This window comes from Equus caballus, chromosome 1 (genome assembly GCF_041296265.1).
Source record: "Equus caballus isolate H_3958 breed thoroughbred chromosome 1, TB-T2T, whole genome shotgun sequence".
In the NCBI taxonomy this organism is placed as follows: Eukaryota; Metazoa; Chordata; class Mammalia; order Perissodactyla; family Equidae; genus Equus; species Equus caballus.
The window spans coordinates 110,952,536-110,970,233 of NC_091684.1; the positions used below are offsets into that span (position 1 = coordinate 110,952,536).

Genomic DNA, 17,698 nt, shown 5'->3' on the forward strand with positions numbered 1-17,698 from the left:
AAGACTTGAAAGAATAGTCAGGAAAGGCCCCAGGAGGGAATGAAATAGTTGGGAAAAGGCCTTTAGGAAAGAGATAAAATTAAAATGAGCTTTTGAAGTTGGACATACAATATAAAGGGCTTCATTAGTCTCAGTACCAGAAGTTGGGTGAGTTGAATAACGAAAGTAGTGATCCCACTAGTGGGGGTGTACACTGTCACAACCTTTCTAGAGGACAGTTCAGGAAGATTTATCAACAGACTAAAACATACAATTCTCCTTCTAAGAATTTAGTTTAAAGAGATAATTAAGAGTTAAAACATGTTTATAGTGGAAATGACTTGACCATCCAACAGTAAGAAATAGATTAAATAAGTCATGATATATCCATATCAGGGAGTATTATTCAACCATAAAAATAATGTTGTGGACATAAGTTCACATGAGAAGATTTGTACAATATATTAAGTGAAAAAAGAATACCAAATAATATTTTTGTTTAAAAATATATGTAGTATGTATGTGTAAACACGCACAAAGTGGCTTAGAAAGACGTGGACCAAATTATTAACAGTGATTCCTTTGGTAGTGAGATTTTAGGTGACTTTGCCTTTTTTCTTTTTTTCTTACTGTATTTTCTGATGTTTCTATATCAAATACTTTACTTATTTGGTAAAGAAATGGTGTTACTCAAACATTTAGATGTTTAGTTTGATGACTTTGGCATAGGAACTAGTTCCCACTGGACTAGTTGGGGGTTGTTTGTTCTAGTTAGCCTCAGAAAGTTGATGGCCCTGGTTTTACCTGGTCTAAGAGGAATGTCCGAGCATGCTGCCAGCATAGGCCCCTGTGCCACGCCCTGTGCGGTGACATCCAGCAGTCGTGTGCATGTGCTTACAGGTACTTGTCAGTGGAGGTTGGTTTTCTTGTAGTGGCCTAGTAGGTCAGAGCCTCGGCTGGAGCTCTGTGAGGCCGTTCATGCTGTGGGAGCTCAGTGGAAGTGATGAGCAGTTTTTGGTAAGAAGGTGGTAAATGGCAGATCAAAAGCCAAGAGGGACAAGAAGGAAATATTTAGAGATGATGACATTTATACTATTCTTGAGAATTCAGCCTGGGATCTTGAGAGTCTTTGATTTCCTTTTATCTACAGGAGCAAAAAAAGAAAGATGACGTGACTGGTGGTAAGAAACCATTTCGACCAGAGGCCTCGGGCTCAAGCCGGGATTCCTTGATGTCTCAGTCCCATACCCCGCACACCCTTCACCCTCAGAAGCCTCATTTGCCTGCCTCCCATGGCCCACAGATGCATGGACACCCAAGAGATAACTACAATCACCCCAACAAGAGACACTTTAGTAATGCAGGTATGGCACTACGTGGAGTTTTTAAAAGAGGTACCAAAAGAAGAGTCATTTTATTTTCCAGACACAGCAGCTGGACCTTTGTGCTTTATTCTCTCCTGTCACTTTATTGTCCTCTTTTTTCTGAATGAGATAAAGCATGAGATAAACATTCCAAAAGGCTATTATTTCAACTTTAAGAAGAACATAGCCACCATAAACAAAAGACAAACGATAGACTGAGGCAAACAATTTACATTATATATGACAGTTAAATTGTTGAAACTGCTAATATTGAAAGAGCTCTTGTAAATTGATAACGAAAGGATACCCAAATAGAAAAATGGGCAAATGTTAAGAATAGGGAATTCATATAGGAGAGGAGATTGAAATAGCCAGTGTGACAAGATAACCAACATTCCTATTAGGGAAATGTAAATTAGAGCAGCAAGGCAACCAGTTTTTTTCCCCTTTCAGATCAGCAAAAATTAAAATGTGAAATACACACAAATTGCTAAGTATAAGTTGCTACAATCTTTCCAGAAGGTAATCTGAAATATCTAAATACATAGGCCCTTTTGCTGGGAGTCTTTCCTGTCGAAATAAAAACACACATGTGTCTGAGGATACCATTCTAGCCTTATAATGTCAAAAAGCTAGAAATAACTTGAGTGTCCATTAATAAGAGAATGGTTAAGTGAATAATAGGACATTTGTACTGTATACTATTATCAGTTATTGAAAAGAATGAGTTAGCTTTATAGATTAAAAAAACTTGGAGGGAGGGGCTGGCCCTGTGGTGTAGGGTTAAGTTCACGTGCTCTACTTTGGCGGCCTGGGGTTTGGAGGTTCAGATCCTGGGCATGGAGCTAGCGCCGTTCGTCAAGCCATGCTGTCATGGCCTCCCACATAAAATAGAGGAAGATTGGCAACAGATGTTAGCTCGGGGCTCATCTTCCTCACAAAAAAAAAAAATCGGAGGGAAAAAGAGCAGCAGCAACAACAAAATCCGTATGTCTGCATGTTTGAATTTGTTTATTGAGGTGAAATTCACATCATAAACTTAACCATTTAAATGATCAATTTAGTGGCATTTAGTACATTCACAGTGTTGTGCAGCCACTACTTCTGTCTTGTCCCAAAACATTTCTGTCACTCCAAATGGAAATCCCAGACCCTTTAAGCGGTGTCTCCCTGTTACCCCCTTCCCTCAGCCCCTGCAGCCACCCATCTATACTCGCTCTCTGGATTTATGTATTCTGGACGCTTCATATTAATGGAATCATAATATGTGTCTGACTTGTTTTAATTGGCATAATATTTTCAAGGTTCATCCGTGTTGTAATGTGTCAATATTTCATTCCTTCATGTGTCTGAATGATATTTCATTGTATGGATACAGCACAGTTTTTTATCCATTCACCAGTTGATGGACGTTTGGGTTGTTTCTGATTTTTGGCTGCTGTGAAGAATACTGCTGTGAAAATTTGTGTGCAAGTATTTGAGTACCTATTTGCAATTCCTTTAGATATATACCCAGAAGTGGAATTGCGGGTCATGTGGTAATTCTATGTTTAACTTTTTGAGGAACCATCAAACTTTTTTCATAGTATATGTTTGAATAATATATTTGTATAAGATAGAGAAAGATGTGAAAATATACACACAATATCAGTTACTTTAGGACGGTAGGAATGGAGGGGAGATTGGAGGAAGGAAGTTAGTGTCTCCATCATCTGTTGCTTCCCTGGTTACAGTGAGCATGAATTACTTTTAAAGATAAAAGTTATAAGAATAAAGGAGAAAAACCATATAGAATAAAATCTAAAAAGTATGTAGTATATATAGAAGCAGAGTATAAGATTTTACAGTCAAATATTCCATAATAATCAGAATGAAGTATACATTCCTTCTAAACTTGAATTTTAGGATTTCCATTTGATTTAAAAAAAATACATTCTGGTCTTCTGGTAAAATTCTCAAGCATTTAGAAAGGTCAATTTTCTCCATCTTTTCCTCTCTTTGTGAATATACTAATTGTAGTTATTAAAAATCTTGCCTGTTAACTCCAATATCTGAATTATTGTGAGTCGTTTTCTGTTGTGTGCTTGTTTTCTCTTGGCTTTCAGTCACATAGTCCTGTCTTTTGACGTGTCAAGTTATTTTTGATTAAATGAGGTACACTTTTTAAAAAAAATTGTAGAAGCTCCAAGTGATGTTAGCTTCTCCGAGAGAAATTCTCCCTTTCCTCCCCGGGGCACCTCAGGTGGGAGGCAATCATCTTGATCTGGTCTGCCTCTGCTCCCCTGTTCCTGGGGTTTAGCTCCTCATAGTGCTCAACAAGGGCCTGTGGCATCCTCTGCCCCTCCCCTTGGCAGGTCTTAAACTCGAATCTTGGTTTTCTCGGTACCATGAGACGGTCCCCAACTGCTCTGCTCTTCAGGGGGTTTCAGCTTAGCTTTTTAAAAAGCCTTCTGCTCGAAGTTTCAGCAAATGTCCTAAGGGAAGACTGGCTGTGTGTTAGAAGTCCCTCAAGTCTACTATGTCCCTCTAGCCTTAAACGGTCCCCAAAGGCTCTGCTGGTGTCTTCCCTCCAGCAGTGGCCCTCTAGCCTGGGAAAAGCTCGGATTTTCATCCTTTCGCCTGTGCTCAGAATCACAGGTTTCCCCAGTGGCTGCAGAAGGCAACTCTTACCTCTTGGAGGTTTTCTGCTCTTCAGTCTTTTTCCCTCTAGTCCTGATCGCTTTGGCTGTTCTTTGATGTCTTTAAACAGGTTATATTTTGTTTATCTGGCCTTTCTCATTGTTCTTGGCAGAGTGTGATTCTGTTGCAAACTACCTGGAAACAGAAGTTCCGTGTCTTTTCATCTTAAAAATCTAAATAGTTCAAAATTAATTGATCACTGTTTTGTTGAGGGCAGAAAAGGTAATGACTGTACAGGATGGTTGGGAAATGTTTCCATGTTCTTAGATCTAGTTATGTGAGTTGTACTGACTTTTTCCTGGATTAGACTAGTTTTGTGTTATTCATGTGATGTCACTGATTTTTATATTCTGATCCTTTGAAAGAACTCTTCTTATTGAGGTAACTGTAGTCTTTTATTTAAATCTTGGATTCCTCACCCATCTCCTTAATAGCTCAGTACTTCCTAACCAGTGACCTACCTCCTGGAAGGTTCTAGAAGAAAGAAAAGCACTGTTTGATTTCTCTGGAAGTAAATGACTTGGCTTGAGTTTTAAGCATCTTGACTATTCCACAGACATTGACACCCTGTTTGAAATCTTACTTTCCATTTGGTTTGAAGCCATCTTCAAGTGATCCTTTCATGTTGTGAAGGTGTCTCTTTTTGTTGTTATTTGTTAATTCTTAGTTGAATACTGAAACGTTTTTTACTTCTTGGTCCTCTGGCCTGATCCACCCTGGATCAGCAATGAATTTAAACCACTGTTGACTGTACATTATTTTAATAGTAGACATTTCTAAGCTACACAGGTTCCTTGATGGTATTATTCTTTGGATCTGTAGAAGAATGCTAGAAGACCAGCAAAATAAGTAGACGTTTATTTGGTGGTATATCTTTTGTCTTAACATAGTTGTAGATAGAAGATTGGATTTCTCATGAGGCCACGTAGTTCCTTCTGGTCAAGCCTCTGTACTAGTTTTGTAAGGCTGCCTGTAACAAAGTACCACAAGCTGGGTGGCCTAAAACACATCAGTTTATTCTGTCACAGTTCTAGAGGTCAGAAGTCTGAAATCGAGGTGTCCTCAGGGTTGGCTCCTGCTGGAGGCTCTGAGGGAGAATCTGTTCCGTGCCCCTCTCCTACCTTATAGTGGCTGCTAGCAACACTTTGTGTTCCTTGACTTGTGGCCACATCCCTCCAGTCTCTTCCTCCATCTCTGCATGGCCCTCCTCTGTGTGTCTCTGTCGCAAGTTTCCCTCTGCATTTCTCTTAAAAGGATATCTGTCATTGGATTTAGGCCCAACCTGGATCTCAGATGACCTCCTCTCTAAATCCTTAATTATATCTGCAGAGACCCTATTTCCAAGTAAAGTCACACTCACATGTTCTGGGTGCACATGTATTTTGGGGGCCACAATTCAACCCACAATAGCCTCCATTCCTGAACGTCTGTGTTTTCACTGCCTTCTCTGATTCAAATAAGTGTGATTCTTCTCTTCAGGGCAAAACAGAGGCTATAGAAGCTAAGACAAATTTCAATTTGACCCTATCCTTGAGAGTTGGAATGCTGACCCAAATGCAGAGTTAGAGGAATCACTTTTTATAGGAGGAGATCCATTTTTTGGTCTAAGCTGAAGAAGAATAGAGTAGAATCAGTAGGGATAGTCCGGAAAGATTTTCAGAAACTAGGCACAGCTTATGGTACCAGCAGGTAAATAAACGTTAGATGTGTAAACAGGATATTGTCTTGTGGCTGTGAAAATCAGCAGTGCTGTTTTCCAAATTAATGTTTGGTTTTGTTTTTTGAGTGAAATCTCATTTTAAAGGTCTGCCCTAGATTGGAAGGTAAACAGATATGGAAAATGAAGAGTAGTAGTTCTCAAGATTTTAGGCGAAAGGCAGTGAATTTTATTTTGCCTTAAAATTTGGGGGAAAGAATGTTAGGACTCATTATTGGTATGTTAACCACCAACAGAAAGGCCATGAAGGAGGAAATTAAATGTCTGTTTATAACATGTGTCAGCCTTTCCGTTTAAACTGTAGTGGACGTGAAATTTAGCCATTTCTTGCAGTCATGAGACCATTCTTTCCTTTCCTGCAGATCGAGGAGACTGGCAGAGGGAAAGAAAGTTCAATTATGGTGGTGGCAACAACAATCCTCCGTGGGGTAGTGACAGGCACCATCAGTATGAGCAACACTGGTACAAGGACCACCATTATGGGGACCGGCGCCACATGGACGCCCACCGTTCTGGGAGCTACCGACCCAACAACCTTTCCAGAAAGAGACCTTATGACCAGTACAGCAGTGACCGAGACCACCGGGGACACAGAGATTATTATGACAGGTATGCAGAAGGCCCTGAGACAGCAGGAGCTGACTTCTGCCAGGAGATTTGTTGTTTGCAAAGGAGAGACAAGCAACCTAATACATTAATGTATTAATCTATCAAGTGCTCATTAAACATCTTCATGTGCCAGGCATGGTCCCAGGTCTGATCTAACATTTCTGCCGTCAAGGCATCTTCATGATGTTGGGGAGGAGTCACGAGGTAGACAGCTGATTGTGTGTGCGCTGCTTGGATGGTTGAAAGTAGGGATTTTTGAGTTTTTCCTGAGGGCTGGGCAAGAGGGAAGGCTGTTGCTTCTTGTTTTGGGCTCTAAAGAGCTAAGCAGAGGGAAACGGAATAGGCATCGGAGGCCCAGACCAAGGCTAGGGACCCAGGAAGGGATGCCTAAAAGATTAACAGATTGCATAGTGGGGGTCTTGAATGCCAAGTTATAGGTTTTAAGTTTTATTCTCTGGGTCATAGGGAGCCATTTGCAGTTTCATTATCTCAATTGTGCAGGAAAAGTTTTTGCCTTCCTCTGAGGAAATCTAGGGAAGTGGTAGCCATAAAATAGTAAAGTAAAGCAACCAGAATTGTTAAGCTGTGTGCTAGGCTCTCAGCCACACTAGGTTCAGGGATCCACGTGGATACCAGCCCACAATTTATGGGTCATAGACTTTTGAAGTTATACCCTCTCTATAGCTGTATAATATGATACGAAGGGCCAAGCTTTGAAGTTGTGAGAGTTAGCAAGTAGAAGAGGGGCTGAAGAGGTTTTACTTGTTCTTTCTAATTTGAAGACTTGGCTGTATTTTAACCTCATAGCAACTTTGGTTTTCCTTAACCATTTGACTAATGGTATGCTTTGTTTGGACTGCACTTTGAATTTAAAATAGGAAAATTTTGTATAAATATCTCAGTATTCTGCCTTCTTTTTGGAAGATCTGGTAACACCAGGCTGCACTGGCCCAGCATCTGTAGCCAAGTAGCAGCTGCCTCCTTTAGAACGGGTCTGTACCCCTCACCCCCGCCCTCCCATATTGTCCAGTCAGGTTCCAGTGGACCCTGCATTCCTTTGTGGAGGTCTGTATTCCCTTTAGTATCATTTTTCTTCTGCCTGAAGGACTTTTGTTTTAGTGTGGGTCTGTTGGTGATAAGTTCTTTCCCTGTTTGTGTGTCTGAGAAAGTATTTTGCCTTCATTTATGAAAGATACTTTTGCTGGGTATAAATTTCTAGATTGACACTTTCTTTCAGTACTTTAAAGATGTTCCTCTTCTCTGTACTTGCATTGTCTCTGAAAGGTCCATCATCTCTATCTTTGTTCCTCTTTACAGGATGTGTCTTTTTTTCTTCATCTCTAGTTTTTAGCAATTTGATTATAAACAATGATCATTACTATCAAATTTGGAATTTTTTTTACGTTTATTTCTTCAAATATTTTTCTGTCCCCCAACTCTTGTCTCCTTTGAAGATTCTAATTATATCAGGCTGCTTGAATTTGATTGATAGCTCACTGGTACTCTGGTTTTGTGTGTTTGTTTTTTTGCTGAGGAAGATTAGCCCTGAGCTAACATCTGTGCCTGTCTTTCTCCGCTTTATATACAGCATGGCAGATGAGCAGAGTAGGTCCATGCCAGGGATCCAAACCTGAGAACTCAGGCCACCAAAGCAGAGTTGTACGGAACTTGAACCACTTGGCCATGGGGTCAGCCCCTGTTTTGTTTTTTTTAAATTATGTTTTCTCTCTGTTGCATTTAGATAGTTTCTGTTGCTGTGTCTTCAAGTTCACTAATATTTTCCTTTTTAATGTCTACTCTCCCTTGAGGCTGAGGCCCATCCAGTATATTTTGCATTTCATACATTGTAGTTTTATCTCTAGAGAGTTGTATTTTGGCCTTTTTTCCCCCCTTAATTTAAATTCCCATGTCTCTATTTAACCTTTTGAAATCTGGAATACAGTTGAAAAATTGTTTTTATATCCTTGTCTACTCATTCTGTCATTTGGGTCAATTTCAGTTGATGTATTTATCTCCCTATTGTGGTCTTATTTTCCTGGTTCTTTGCATGCCTGGTAATTTCGGATTAGATACCTTGTTGTGCTGGATATTTTTGCATTCCTATAAATATTCTTGGGCTTTGTTGTAAGACACAGTCAGGTTACTTAGAAACAGTTTGATTCTTTCAGGTCTTGCTGTTGAGATTCGTTAGGCAGAACTGTCCGTTCCCCACCACCAAGGCGAGGATCCTCACTGTGCTCTGCCAGTGCCCCTGGGTCTTGAGGCTTTTTGGGATGGCTGGTGAGAATGGGCACTGTTCTGGCTCTGTGTGAGCACAGGGCACTTGGACCTCTACTCTCCTGGGTGATTCTTCCCCTGGCCTTCTGTAGTTTGCGCACATGTACACCCTGAATACTCAAGGGGGAACCCTCTGCATCCTAGTGGTGTGAAGTGGTATCTGATTGTAGTTTTGATTTGCATTGACATCTTTTCCTGTGCTTAGTGGCCCTTTGTATATCTTCTTTGGAGAACTGTTTATTCAAGTCCTTTGCCCGTTTTTGAATTGGATTGTTTGTCTTTTTGTTGCTGACTGGTACCAGTTCTCTTTCAATAGGATAATAAGCAGTTTACCATGGTCCTAAGAAAAAGATTTTAATATTCTTTGCATTGAGTCCATTTTTTAAATAATTTAATTAACCTTTCACGTATTGTTGAATATTTAGGTTGATTGTGAGTTACTGATAACTTACAGAATAATTTCTGTAGCTCTTCTCCTATGCTAGGTCAAGGAATATGAAAATGTTTCTAGATCTTGCCAGTTTTCCTAAAGGGAGTATGAGTTTGCGAAGCCATCAGTGATTCACACGTGTACTTGTTTCATTGCAGACTCGATGAGTCTCATGGTTATTTCATAGGATGTGTTTTGCCAATAGTATAAAAAAGCCCTTTGTTAGTACTTTCATTTTGTTTTTTTGATTCCTAGTAATGTAAGTATTTGCCCCTGAGTCCTTTGGAAGTGTCTTTCAATCTGAGTACATGAGGAGGAGCCCATGGGTGATAGAAAGGGGATGGGAATCTGGCTTTGGTCTTTTAGCTAATCCTTGCATCTCTGTTTCAGGCACCATCATGACTCCAAGCGGAGGAGATCCGATGAATTTAGGCCTCAAAATTACCACCAGCAGGATTTCCGACGAATGTCTGATCACCGCCCCCCCATGGGCTACCACGGCCAGGGACCCTCAGACCATTACCGCTCTTTCCACACAGACAAACTGGGGGAATATAAACAGCCCCTGCCCCCATTGCACCCTGCAGTCTCAGATCCTCGCTCGCCCCCTTCTCAGAAATCTCCTCACGATTCCAAGTCACCCCTGGATCATAGGTCTCCTTTGGAGAGATCACTAGAACAGAAAAACAACCCAGATTATAACTGGAATGTTCGGAAAACATAAAGGACAGCTCAGAAAGAAGAGGAGAGCAAAGAGTCATTAAGCACCTGGATATTTTTGGTCTGATCCAACAGGAGCCAGTTACCTAGACCAGTGAGTGGAGTTTCTGGACATGCTGCTGCTGGCAGCTCGCCGGCTGAAGGAGCACTTCAGGGAGGGGGAGGCCTTTTGGTCGGTCCAGCTTTGATTTGGGTCACCACTCCTGCACTTTGGCACCCCATCCCATTCCAGCCTGGATCTGGCCTCCCGCTTTGATGGGTGCTAGGAGGAAGAGGTGATTTTTTTTTTTATGTACCAGCTTCATGGGCCGTTTCCCTGATGAAGGAAGAAGGCATCTTAGAGTCATGAATGTCGTATTGCCAGGGTCACTGCACCCTGGACCTCGGTGCAGTGGTCTGGGAAGGCGTGTGTGTGAAGGCTGCTGGGACCTGCTGGACAGCGTGTGATTTGGTTCACTGTGATGTGACGGATGCTGCTGATGGAGGGCGGGGCGTGGGGATGAGGGGGTGGGGTCTTGCATCATAGGACTTGAAGGGGAGCAGGTACACCCCTCGAATGTGTTCTTGGGAGAAATGACACTCGGGCCTCATTATGTGACATCCCTGGCACGGGGAGGGGGGATAGAGAGAGGGACACAATGGCCCCTTCCCTACCAACACTAATTTTCCCCACACTTTCTGCACATTTCAAAGGTTTGGTCTCCTGACTGGGCCTCCTTTGCCTCCTGTGCCGGGGACGTAGGGTCTGTGCAGCTGCCTTCTGAGTACTGTGAGTTAGGTGCCGCTGAGGTTGGCATGGGTCTTACTTGGTTGGGAGAGGGCTGAATGTGGGGGCAGGGTGGGGATAGGGAGGGGGTAGGGTGGCCCGGGAGCTGGAATCCCTGGTGGATTCCTGATTCCTGTGAGGAGAAGTAAAACTACAGGGCCTAGCGAGGAGGGGGAGTGGAGGCAGGCCTGCTGACCAGCTTGTTGCGGGCATGTGCCAGGAGTGGGTGCTGGTGCCAGTGGTGAAAGGTGTCCCAGTGTGGGGTTTGGTGGCGCCAGCATTGGGGGAGCGCTCAGTGTTGTTTAGGGCAGCATCTGCAGCTGCATCGTAGTTCCTCTTGCATGGCTTAAAGAAGTCGATGACAGCATCACAGGTCTCCTGACCCTCATGTGGTGGGTTCCTGTGGTGAACAGCTTTCCGCGGCTAGTTGAAGACCATTAGAATTGAACTCAGTTTCTTTTAGAATGAGATCAAGTAAACTATAGACCTAAGTTAAATTTTTCCCACAATAGGAAGCATCCAACGACAGGGTGACTGCGCTGCAGACAGTAGAGTCATACTAGAGTTGCATTGCATTGGGACTGGGGGCAAGTTGGTTGCATCAGTTAAAGCAGGCTCCTTTCCTCCTTCTGATTCTGGGGCCTTCCATTTTATCCATTTTGAACACAGCCTGCCAGTATTGTTAGCATATCCGAAGGCCTCTCTAGCTGGAGACAGAATAACCGACTTGAACATACAGTGTGCCTCTAAGTGTCCAGGCTCAGAGCTGGTGAAAACCCTTCTGTTGGGCATACAGAGTGTTAAACTCCCTGAACTAACCTGTGAGGACCTCGTAAAATCATTATCACTTACTTGCTGGTATCCTGGGCACCACCATTAATGCCTTTCCCAAAAAACTCCCCTCTAGTGAGGCGGCTGTGGTGTCAGGGCCGTTGCTGCTTGCTGCACAGCATCCTGGGGCTGGCCAGTGCTGGGTTCCAGACGAGAGTCTGGGTCCTCACAGCTCGTGTTGGCAGCTCAGTGGGGCCGCTGCCTTCTTATTTATCTCCTCATGGTACATGGGGCTGTTCACCTGGGGCTTCTGGCACGCATGCAGTGGGGCAAAGCCCACAGGACTGCATGGGAGCCTCCTGGCCACAGTCCTACCCCGAGGACGTGCTATGACTGCTGAGGGGCAGAAGGTGGGAAATTACGTCTCTGCTTTGGCCACCACCAGTTTAGCTTCTGGCTGACAGTACTGACACTACTCCAGGCCAAAGAGGAGGGCTAGGCTGGCTGGCCGGGTGCTTGAGCGATGGGGTGAGGGCAGGCAGGAATGAGCCCAGCACGGCTTCCCCTGTGGAAGTCAGTACGCGTGCTCTGGGGGCGCGGTGTTTCCTTTCAGTCAGAGCAGTAACTGGAGGCCCTGCTTTTGGAAACTCATCAAGGTTTTTTCTCTGAACTCATTGATAGGAGATGTGAGTTATTCCCAAAGATGTCTCATTATGAGGAAAAAGGAACTTCCTTTTGTTCACATTCAGGACTTTTAGTGCCATATAATGTAGCAAAAGGCGATATCAGCCAGATCAGTGTTAAATTGATTATGAAAGTACAGTATCCCCGTAACAGCATCTCTTTTAGGTATTGAAGTATGTTTGAAGAGTGGGTTGGGAGAAAGGCATTTCCTCATTAATCTAAATCAGTATGAATACTGTATGCTTCTATCAAAACCAGAAATTTGCACAGGTAGAAATTCTCTCACTTGGGGATGGGAGAAGCTGCCCCAAGAATCTGTGAGGAAGGTATTCCATGGAGCGTAGCTTTGAGAGGCGTAGATATTGGGTAGAAATAGCAGGGGTTGAGGAAGTGGGAGGTGGGGTAGCATCACCTGCAAGCTGGAGATAAGCGAGGATTAACATGGGGTACCACAGCCTGGAGGAGGACTCGGTGACCCCCAGGCCGGTCTCCGCTGGCTTTCAGAGCCAGCTAGAGAGGAACAGTCTGGCTCTCTGCCAAGCCCCTTCTCCTGGCCCCTGGGCTCCCTCTTCTTTTAGTCATTCCTTACGCGCCCTTCGACGGGAAAGCAGAACGCTTCTCACATCGCGCTGCAGACCTTCTAGCCTGATGTCTGAAAGCTGCATCAGGACGCGTGGCGCACATGCAGTTCAGTCGTTTATTCACGCCGTGACACCGAAGCCGTGCAGACCAAACCCGCCGGCAGCAGGGGTGCTGGCCGGGCTGGCACCGGGGGTCTGCTGGCTGATCTGAGAGCTGCCGTGTCGGGCAAGGAGAGCCAGGCAGAGGGTCCAGGCTGCTTTAGTCCATCTGCGTCCCACTCGTTTGGGGACAGGTGGTTTTTCTTTATTGTAAAATTGTGGACTTTTAAAACCTGTTGACTAAACAGTAATTAATTTATATTTGTGAAAAATGCCACTGTCCTAGTGATTTCTGATGTAAATAATGTTGTTTATATAGTATGTATTAAATTTTCCTACATTGTAAAACTGCCGTACTTTTGACTCTTGTATATGGAAAGTGTCGCTAAGGATCTTCCGAATCGGGTGGACACGTTGCCTTGCATCGGTGTGAACTGTGGCGGCTGGTCTCCCCCTCCCTTGGTTGCTGGGTCATCAGGATTTTTGACGGCTTGTGAAAGGGAGCCCTTTAAGATTGCATGTTTTCCCTGCGCAGCACGGGTTGTGGTGTTGGGCCCGGGACTCTGCGCTGCGGGCGTCTAAGATTCTTCCTGAGTAGCTGAGGTGATGGGGCCAGCCCAGCAGCGCCAGCCCAGAGCCCAGGTCCCTGCACCTGATGAGATGACGTGGAGGAGCTGCAGCGTGGAAGAGCAGGGCCGCCCTCATTCCCTGTGTCGGTCGTGCCAGGGAGGGTCCTGGGAGACCTGGAAGGTGCACCTGAATACCAGCGCCGGTCCAGACGGGCCCCGCAGACCCCTCTCCCAGAGGAAGTGAAAACACCACGTCTGCAGGCCTGCTGCCTTGAGGGTAATTTAACAGTCGGGTCACATATTCTGGAAGGGGGAGGAGGGTTTTATAATGGAAACACTGACAAATGTTAACTCGAGCAATTTGGCACAGCGCAGACCCAGCTCCTGCGAGGCCCAGACAGAGGAAGGGTGGCACAGCCCGCGGGCGGAGAGCCGTCTGAATAGCAGTTGGAGAAGTTTGCCAGACCCCAGGGGTTTTACTAATACTTAAGTGGCTTTGAAACCAAACTCCCATCTTTGCGAAGCTCTTAACTCTCTATGCCGAATAAACCTATGTGTCGCTCAGAGTTGAGGGGTTAACTCCCGTGACTGTCAGCCTAGGAGCTGGCTGCAGGCGTTCCCGCTCGGCCAGCCTGTGGCGGAAGGGGCGCCCGGGGGTTTCAGGGCAGGTCGTTCTTGAGTAAAAGACTCAAGGAAGAGCTGAGGGTTCTTGCTGCGATAAACTCAACTCACGATCATGTTGCGACCCACAGCTCGGCTGGAAGAGCTTTGGGAAACTTGAAGAACAAGTGCTGCAGTAATCAGCTTATTACGATTTACAATAGCAACGAGGCTTCTCAACTGCCTGCTGCCAAGACGCCTGCCTTTTACTGGAAGAAGCCGACGCTGGCCCCTCCCTCCTCCCTGGCTGGGCCTGCCTGTCTGGCATCGAGGCAAGTCCTCCTCAATTAGCGCCAGCAGAAAGGTCACTTAGTGAAACACAAGGCCCTGCGGTTTGCCAGACCAGTCGGCCCCGGCTTCCAGCCTGTGGCTCTTAAAGGAGCAGGACTGGGTTGGCCCTAGAGGCCTTGTCGTAACTAAAGCCCCGTACAGGCCCTTTCCATCACCTTTTGAGGTTGGAAACCCACTGGGTCCGTGTCACTTCCCAACCTTCCTCTAGTATTTGTTGTGAATTGAAGAAGAGACACAGCTTGTCTGAATAAAAGCTCCTGGGGCCGGCCCAGTGGTTAGGTTCGCACGTTCTGCTTTGGCAGCCCAGGGTTTGCCAGTTCGGATCCCAGGTGCAGACATGGCACCGCTTGGCAAGCCATGCTGTGTTAGGTGTCCCACATATAAAGTAGAGGAAGATGGGCACGGATGTTGGCTCAGGGCCAGTCTCCTCAGCAAAAAAGAGGAGGATTGGCGGCAGATGTTAGCTCAGGGCTGATCTTCCTCACAAAAAAATAGATAAAAGCTCCTTATCCTCTAGAAACCTGGGCCCTAGTGGGCCCCGCCCCATTGCTGCTGCGGGGGCCGTGCCCTAGGTTGACATCTGGGGATTTCCTGGTCAGTGCTCTGGCCACGTGACCTGCATTGTGTGGGAACATGAACAAGTCTGTGACCTATAGGCTTCTCATCTCAAAGATGAGCAGAGTGATAACCCACTTTTTGGGGCCAGAGCTGCCCCGTGGAGGGTTCCCCTGTCCTTTTGTTCTTAACGTCTTTCGTGCCCTGAGGGGATTGTCATTCCTAAAGTGCAGTCTGCAGTCCTGCTGACCACCTACACCGAGGTGGCCTTGGGGGGCCTGGATGGTCTAAAGGGGCCAGGCAGCAAAGTCATGCGTTGCCTCCATTTGGTTCCTCCTTGTGTGCAGTGGGGCAGCCAGCCTTGTCATCTGCAAATGAAGGAGGCAGCTTCTAGGGTTAACGTGGGTCTTACGTGAGAGCTCACACAGTGGAAAAGGAAAAGGTTTGTAAGCACTAAGGGCTACCTGGGGAGGAGACAGTGTTCGGCAGTTCTTGGCTGGGAGGGGCGGGTCCTGGAGGGAGAGGTTGGGGTACCTAGGACAGAACTTGCCCGGCTTGGGGGGCAGGCCCGGCTTAGCATTACGCCCCAGCAGCCCTCACCCCAGAGCCAGCAAGGCAATCAGAGCTGCCCTCCTCGAGCCCAGCTCACCAGGGGAACCCCGGGAGGGGCTCTGCAAAGCCTGTGCTGGGGAGCATAAAGGCCCAGGAGGGACTGGAACCATCTAAACACAGAGACAGGTTCCTTCAGGGAGCTCACAGTCTCCTGGGGGAGACGCAGCTGGGACTGCACAGTTGTGAGAGAGCAAGTTTTCCCTTGACCAAGATCTGGCCATTCCTGTGGGCCGGGCCTGCTCCAGGAGCTGGGGAAACACCCACGGAGAAGCAGAAGGACGAGGCCCCTGCCTCTTTGAACTGACGTTCTAGCTAGGGGGCCTGGGGAGGCAGACGCTAGATGAGCAAACAGAGGACAAAAGGTCACATAAGCACCAAGGAGACCAGCCTGGAGGCGGGTAGAGGGACTGGGTGCTCGTAGCGGAGCCCTGGGGTAGGGTCAGGGCAGGCGCGAGGACCAGCAGGAGGGCGTGGCTCTGGGAGGTGAGCAGACCGGGCTTGAACCCACTGGCATTCTTTGCTTTTCAGGGCCTCGACCACAAAACATGGATGATGGGAGCCCCTTGCCAGGCTGTGGCGAGTGAGGGAGGTCACAGATGTCACGTATGTGGTGGGCTCTGCCTCTGTCAATACCCTCAGAGGGCGATGTTGAGACATCCTGAGGCGCTGAAGAGCTGCCTGTCGGAGTCTTGCCATCCCAGGTGGGGCCTCATGGTGTTTGGAGGATCAGCAGCCTCTGTTCTCTGAGGCCCTGAGTGAACATGGCTCTAGAACCATCCTGCAGAGGGCAGCAGATTTCCACAAATAGCCTGCCTCGCGGCCAGCACCTCATCCCAACCCCAGGGAAGGCTCAGCCGTCACTCTCCCATCCCTGCGGCCTTCTGCTCTTGGCTGCAGAGTCCGTGAGGGAGCCCCCAACACACCCCAGGAGACATGGAGCTGCCTTTGCCCTGCAGGAAGTGTGACACGGAGACGTGAGGAGGAGAGGGGCACAGGCAGCAGGGAGAGGGGGCAGTGCTGAGCAGCCACGGCCCGGCCTCCTCAGGGGCCTCAGCCCCCCAGGGCGCGAGGGCAGCCTCCGCTACACTGTCACCTCCAGCTGTTACTCAGGGACGCACAGGCTCCTGCCCCCTCTCTCCTCCAGCATCCTGAGCCACAAGGCCCAGGCCTCACTCTGCTGCTCCCCATGACCCTCCCCTGAATGCCAAGCTCCCCGGTTTGAGTCCAAGGTCCCTCTGGGACTTGCGCCTACTGGCAATCCTGAACTCTTCCTCCGTGAGCCCCGCGCCTGCAGCCAGCCCAAACTGCTCAGAGCTTGCCTCGAGGCTGCTGTTCCTCCGTCCTCCTGCTCCATCGCTTCCAGCTGCCTGCTGAAGCTTGTTCATCTTCAAGATTCAGTTCAAGCTTGGTTTCCTCTGAGCAGCCTTCTTTGACCCTGCTGTTCCCATTCCCATTCCTGTCCCTTCCCTGTGCCCACAGATGCCATCAGAGTCCCTGGCACACTCTAGTGCCCCCACGCTGTCACAGCTGTCTCCCCCAGCGGATAGGGGCTCATTTTGATGAACATTTTAAAAATCAATTTAAGCAAATCCTGGGTCATCCGACGCGCAGGAGGAACCCAGGACTTTGGGGTTGCATTGGGGCCGAGGGGTCAGTGCTCCGTACCAGGGTGGACGAGGGCATACTCCAATGGGTTTCACAGGCGCTGAAGAGTGAAAAGCAGAGGCGGACAGAGGGAGTCACTGCTGAGCGCTGACAACCACTGGCTGAGCTGGACAGAGCCTGAGCTGGGACAGCCCACCTTTGTCACCTGGACGGGGCCCATTCCATGTCTGCAAAGCAACGTCACCCTTCACTTTAAATGGATGCCATCTGTTTGAATTCTATTGGTTCTGTAGTTTTATTTGAGCTTAATTAGTAAATTGCCTTGATTTTATTGTCAGAAGGAGCTATAATAACAAAGAGGTTATACCTACCCTCAGGAATTAGAAAATTCGCTCCAGCCCTGCAGGGCCTGGAGAAATACTGGTCCCTAGAAGGGTCTGTGTGTCATGCATATTCCCAGGTTGTAGATGAGGACGCTCAGATGCAGCGTGTGACTGGCTCAAGGTCAGAGAACTGGCAGGTGAGCAGCGTGAGGACCAGCGCTGTGCCGGTTCCCCCGGCCATTCCGCCCGCCCTTCCCTGCTCTGCTTATACCACATGTCACTTGTGCATCGCCTGCCTCTCACCCCAGAAGTCAGTCCCTGAAGGGGGGGCACGTTCACGTACTGTGATCACTGCTATATCCACAACACCAAGCACAGCGCTGGGCATGGAATAAACAAACGTGTCC

At 47.1% G+C, this 17,698-nt stretch overlaps 1 protein-coding gene and 1 long non-coding RNA gene across 14 annotated transcripts in view; both read left to right on the forward strand.

The window, feature by feature from the left end:
• Positions 1 to 13,024, forward strand: part of CHD2 (chromodomain helicase DNA binding protein 2) — a 112,530-nt gene extending 99,506 nt beyond the window's left edge. For all 12 annotated transcript variants that reach the window (XM_070267280.1, XM_005602813.4, XM_023650829.2 and 9 more), the window contains 3 exons: positions 1,130 to 1,343; positions 6,102 to 6,348; positions 9,446 to 13,024. In XM_070267280.1, coding sequence (XP_070123381.1) covers positions 1,130 to 1,343; positions 6,102 to 6,348; positions 9,446 to 9,779 — 795 coding nt within the window. In that variant the 3' untranslated portion in view covers positions 9,780 to 13,024. The remainder of the gene's footprint in view (positions 1 to 1,129; positions 1,344 to 6,101; positions 6,349 to 9,445) is intronic.
• A 32-nt stretch (positions 13,025 to 13,056) lies between these two features.
• On the forward strand, positions 13,057 to 17,244 carry LOC111775326 (uncharacterized). 2 transcript variants are annotated; one of them, XR_011438842.1, is made up of 4 exons: positions 13,057 to 13,522; positions 13,998 to 14,177; positions 15,892 to 16,064; positions 17,066 to 17,244. It is a non-coding gene; the product is annotated as an uncharacterized lncRNA (long non-coding RNA). The 2 variants fall into 2 exon arrangements; XR_011438843.1 differs by lacking the exons at positions 13,057 to 13,522; positions 13,998 to 14,177 and adding an exon at positions 15,741 to 15,796.
• The last annotated feature ends 454 nt before the right edge of the window (positions 17,245 to 17,698 follow it).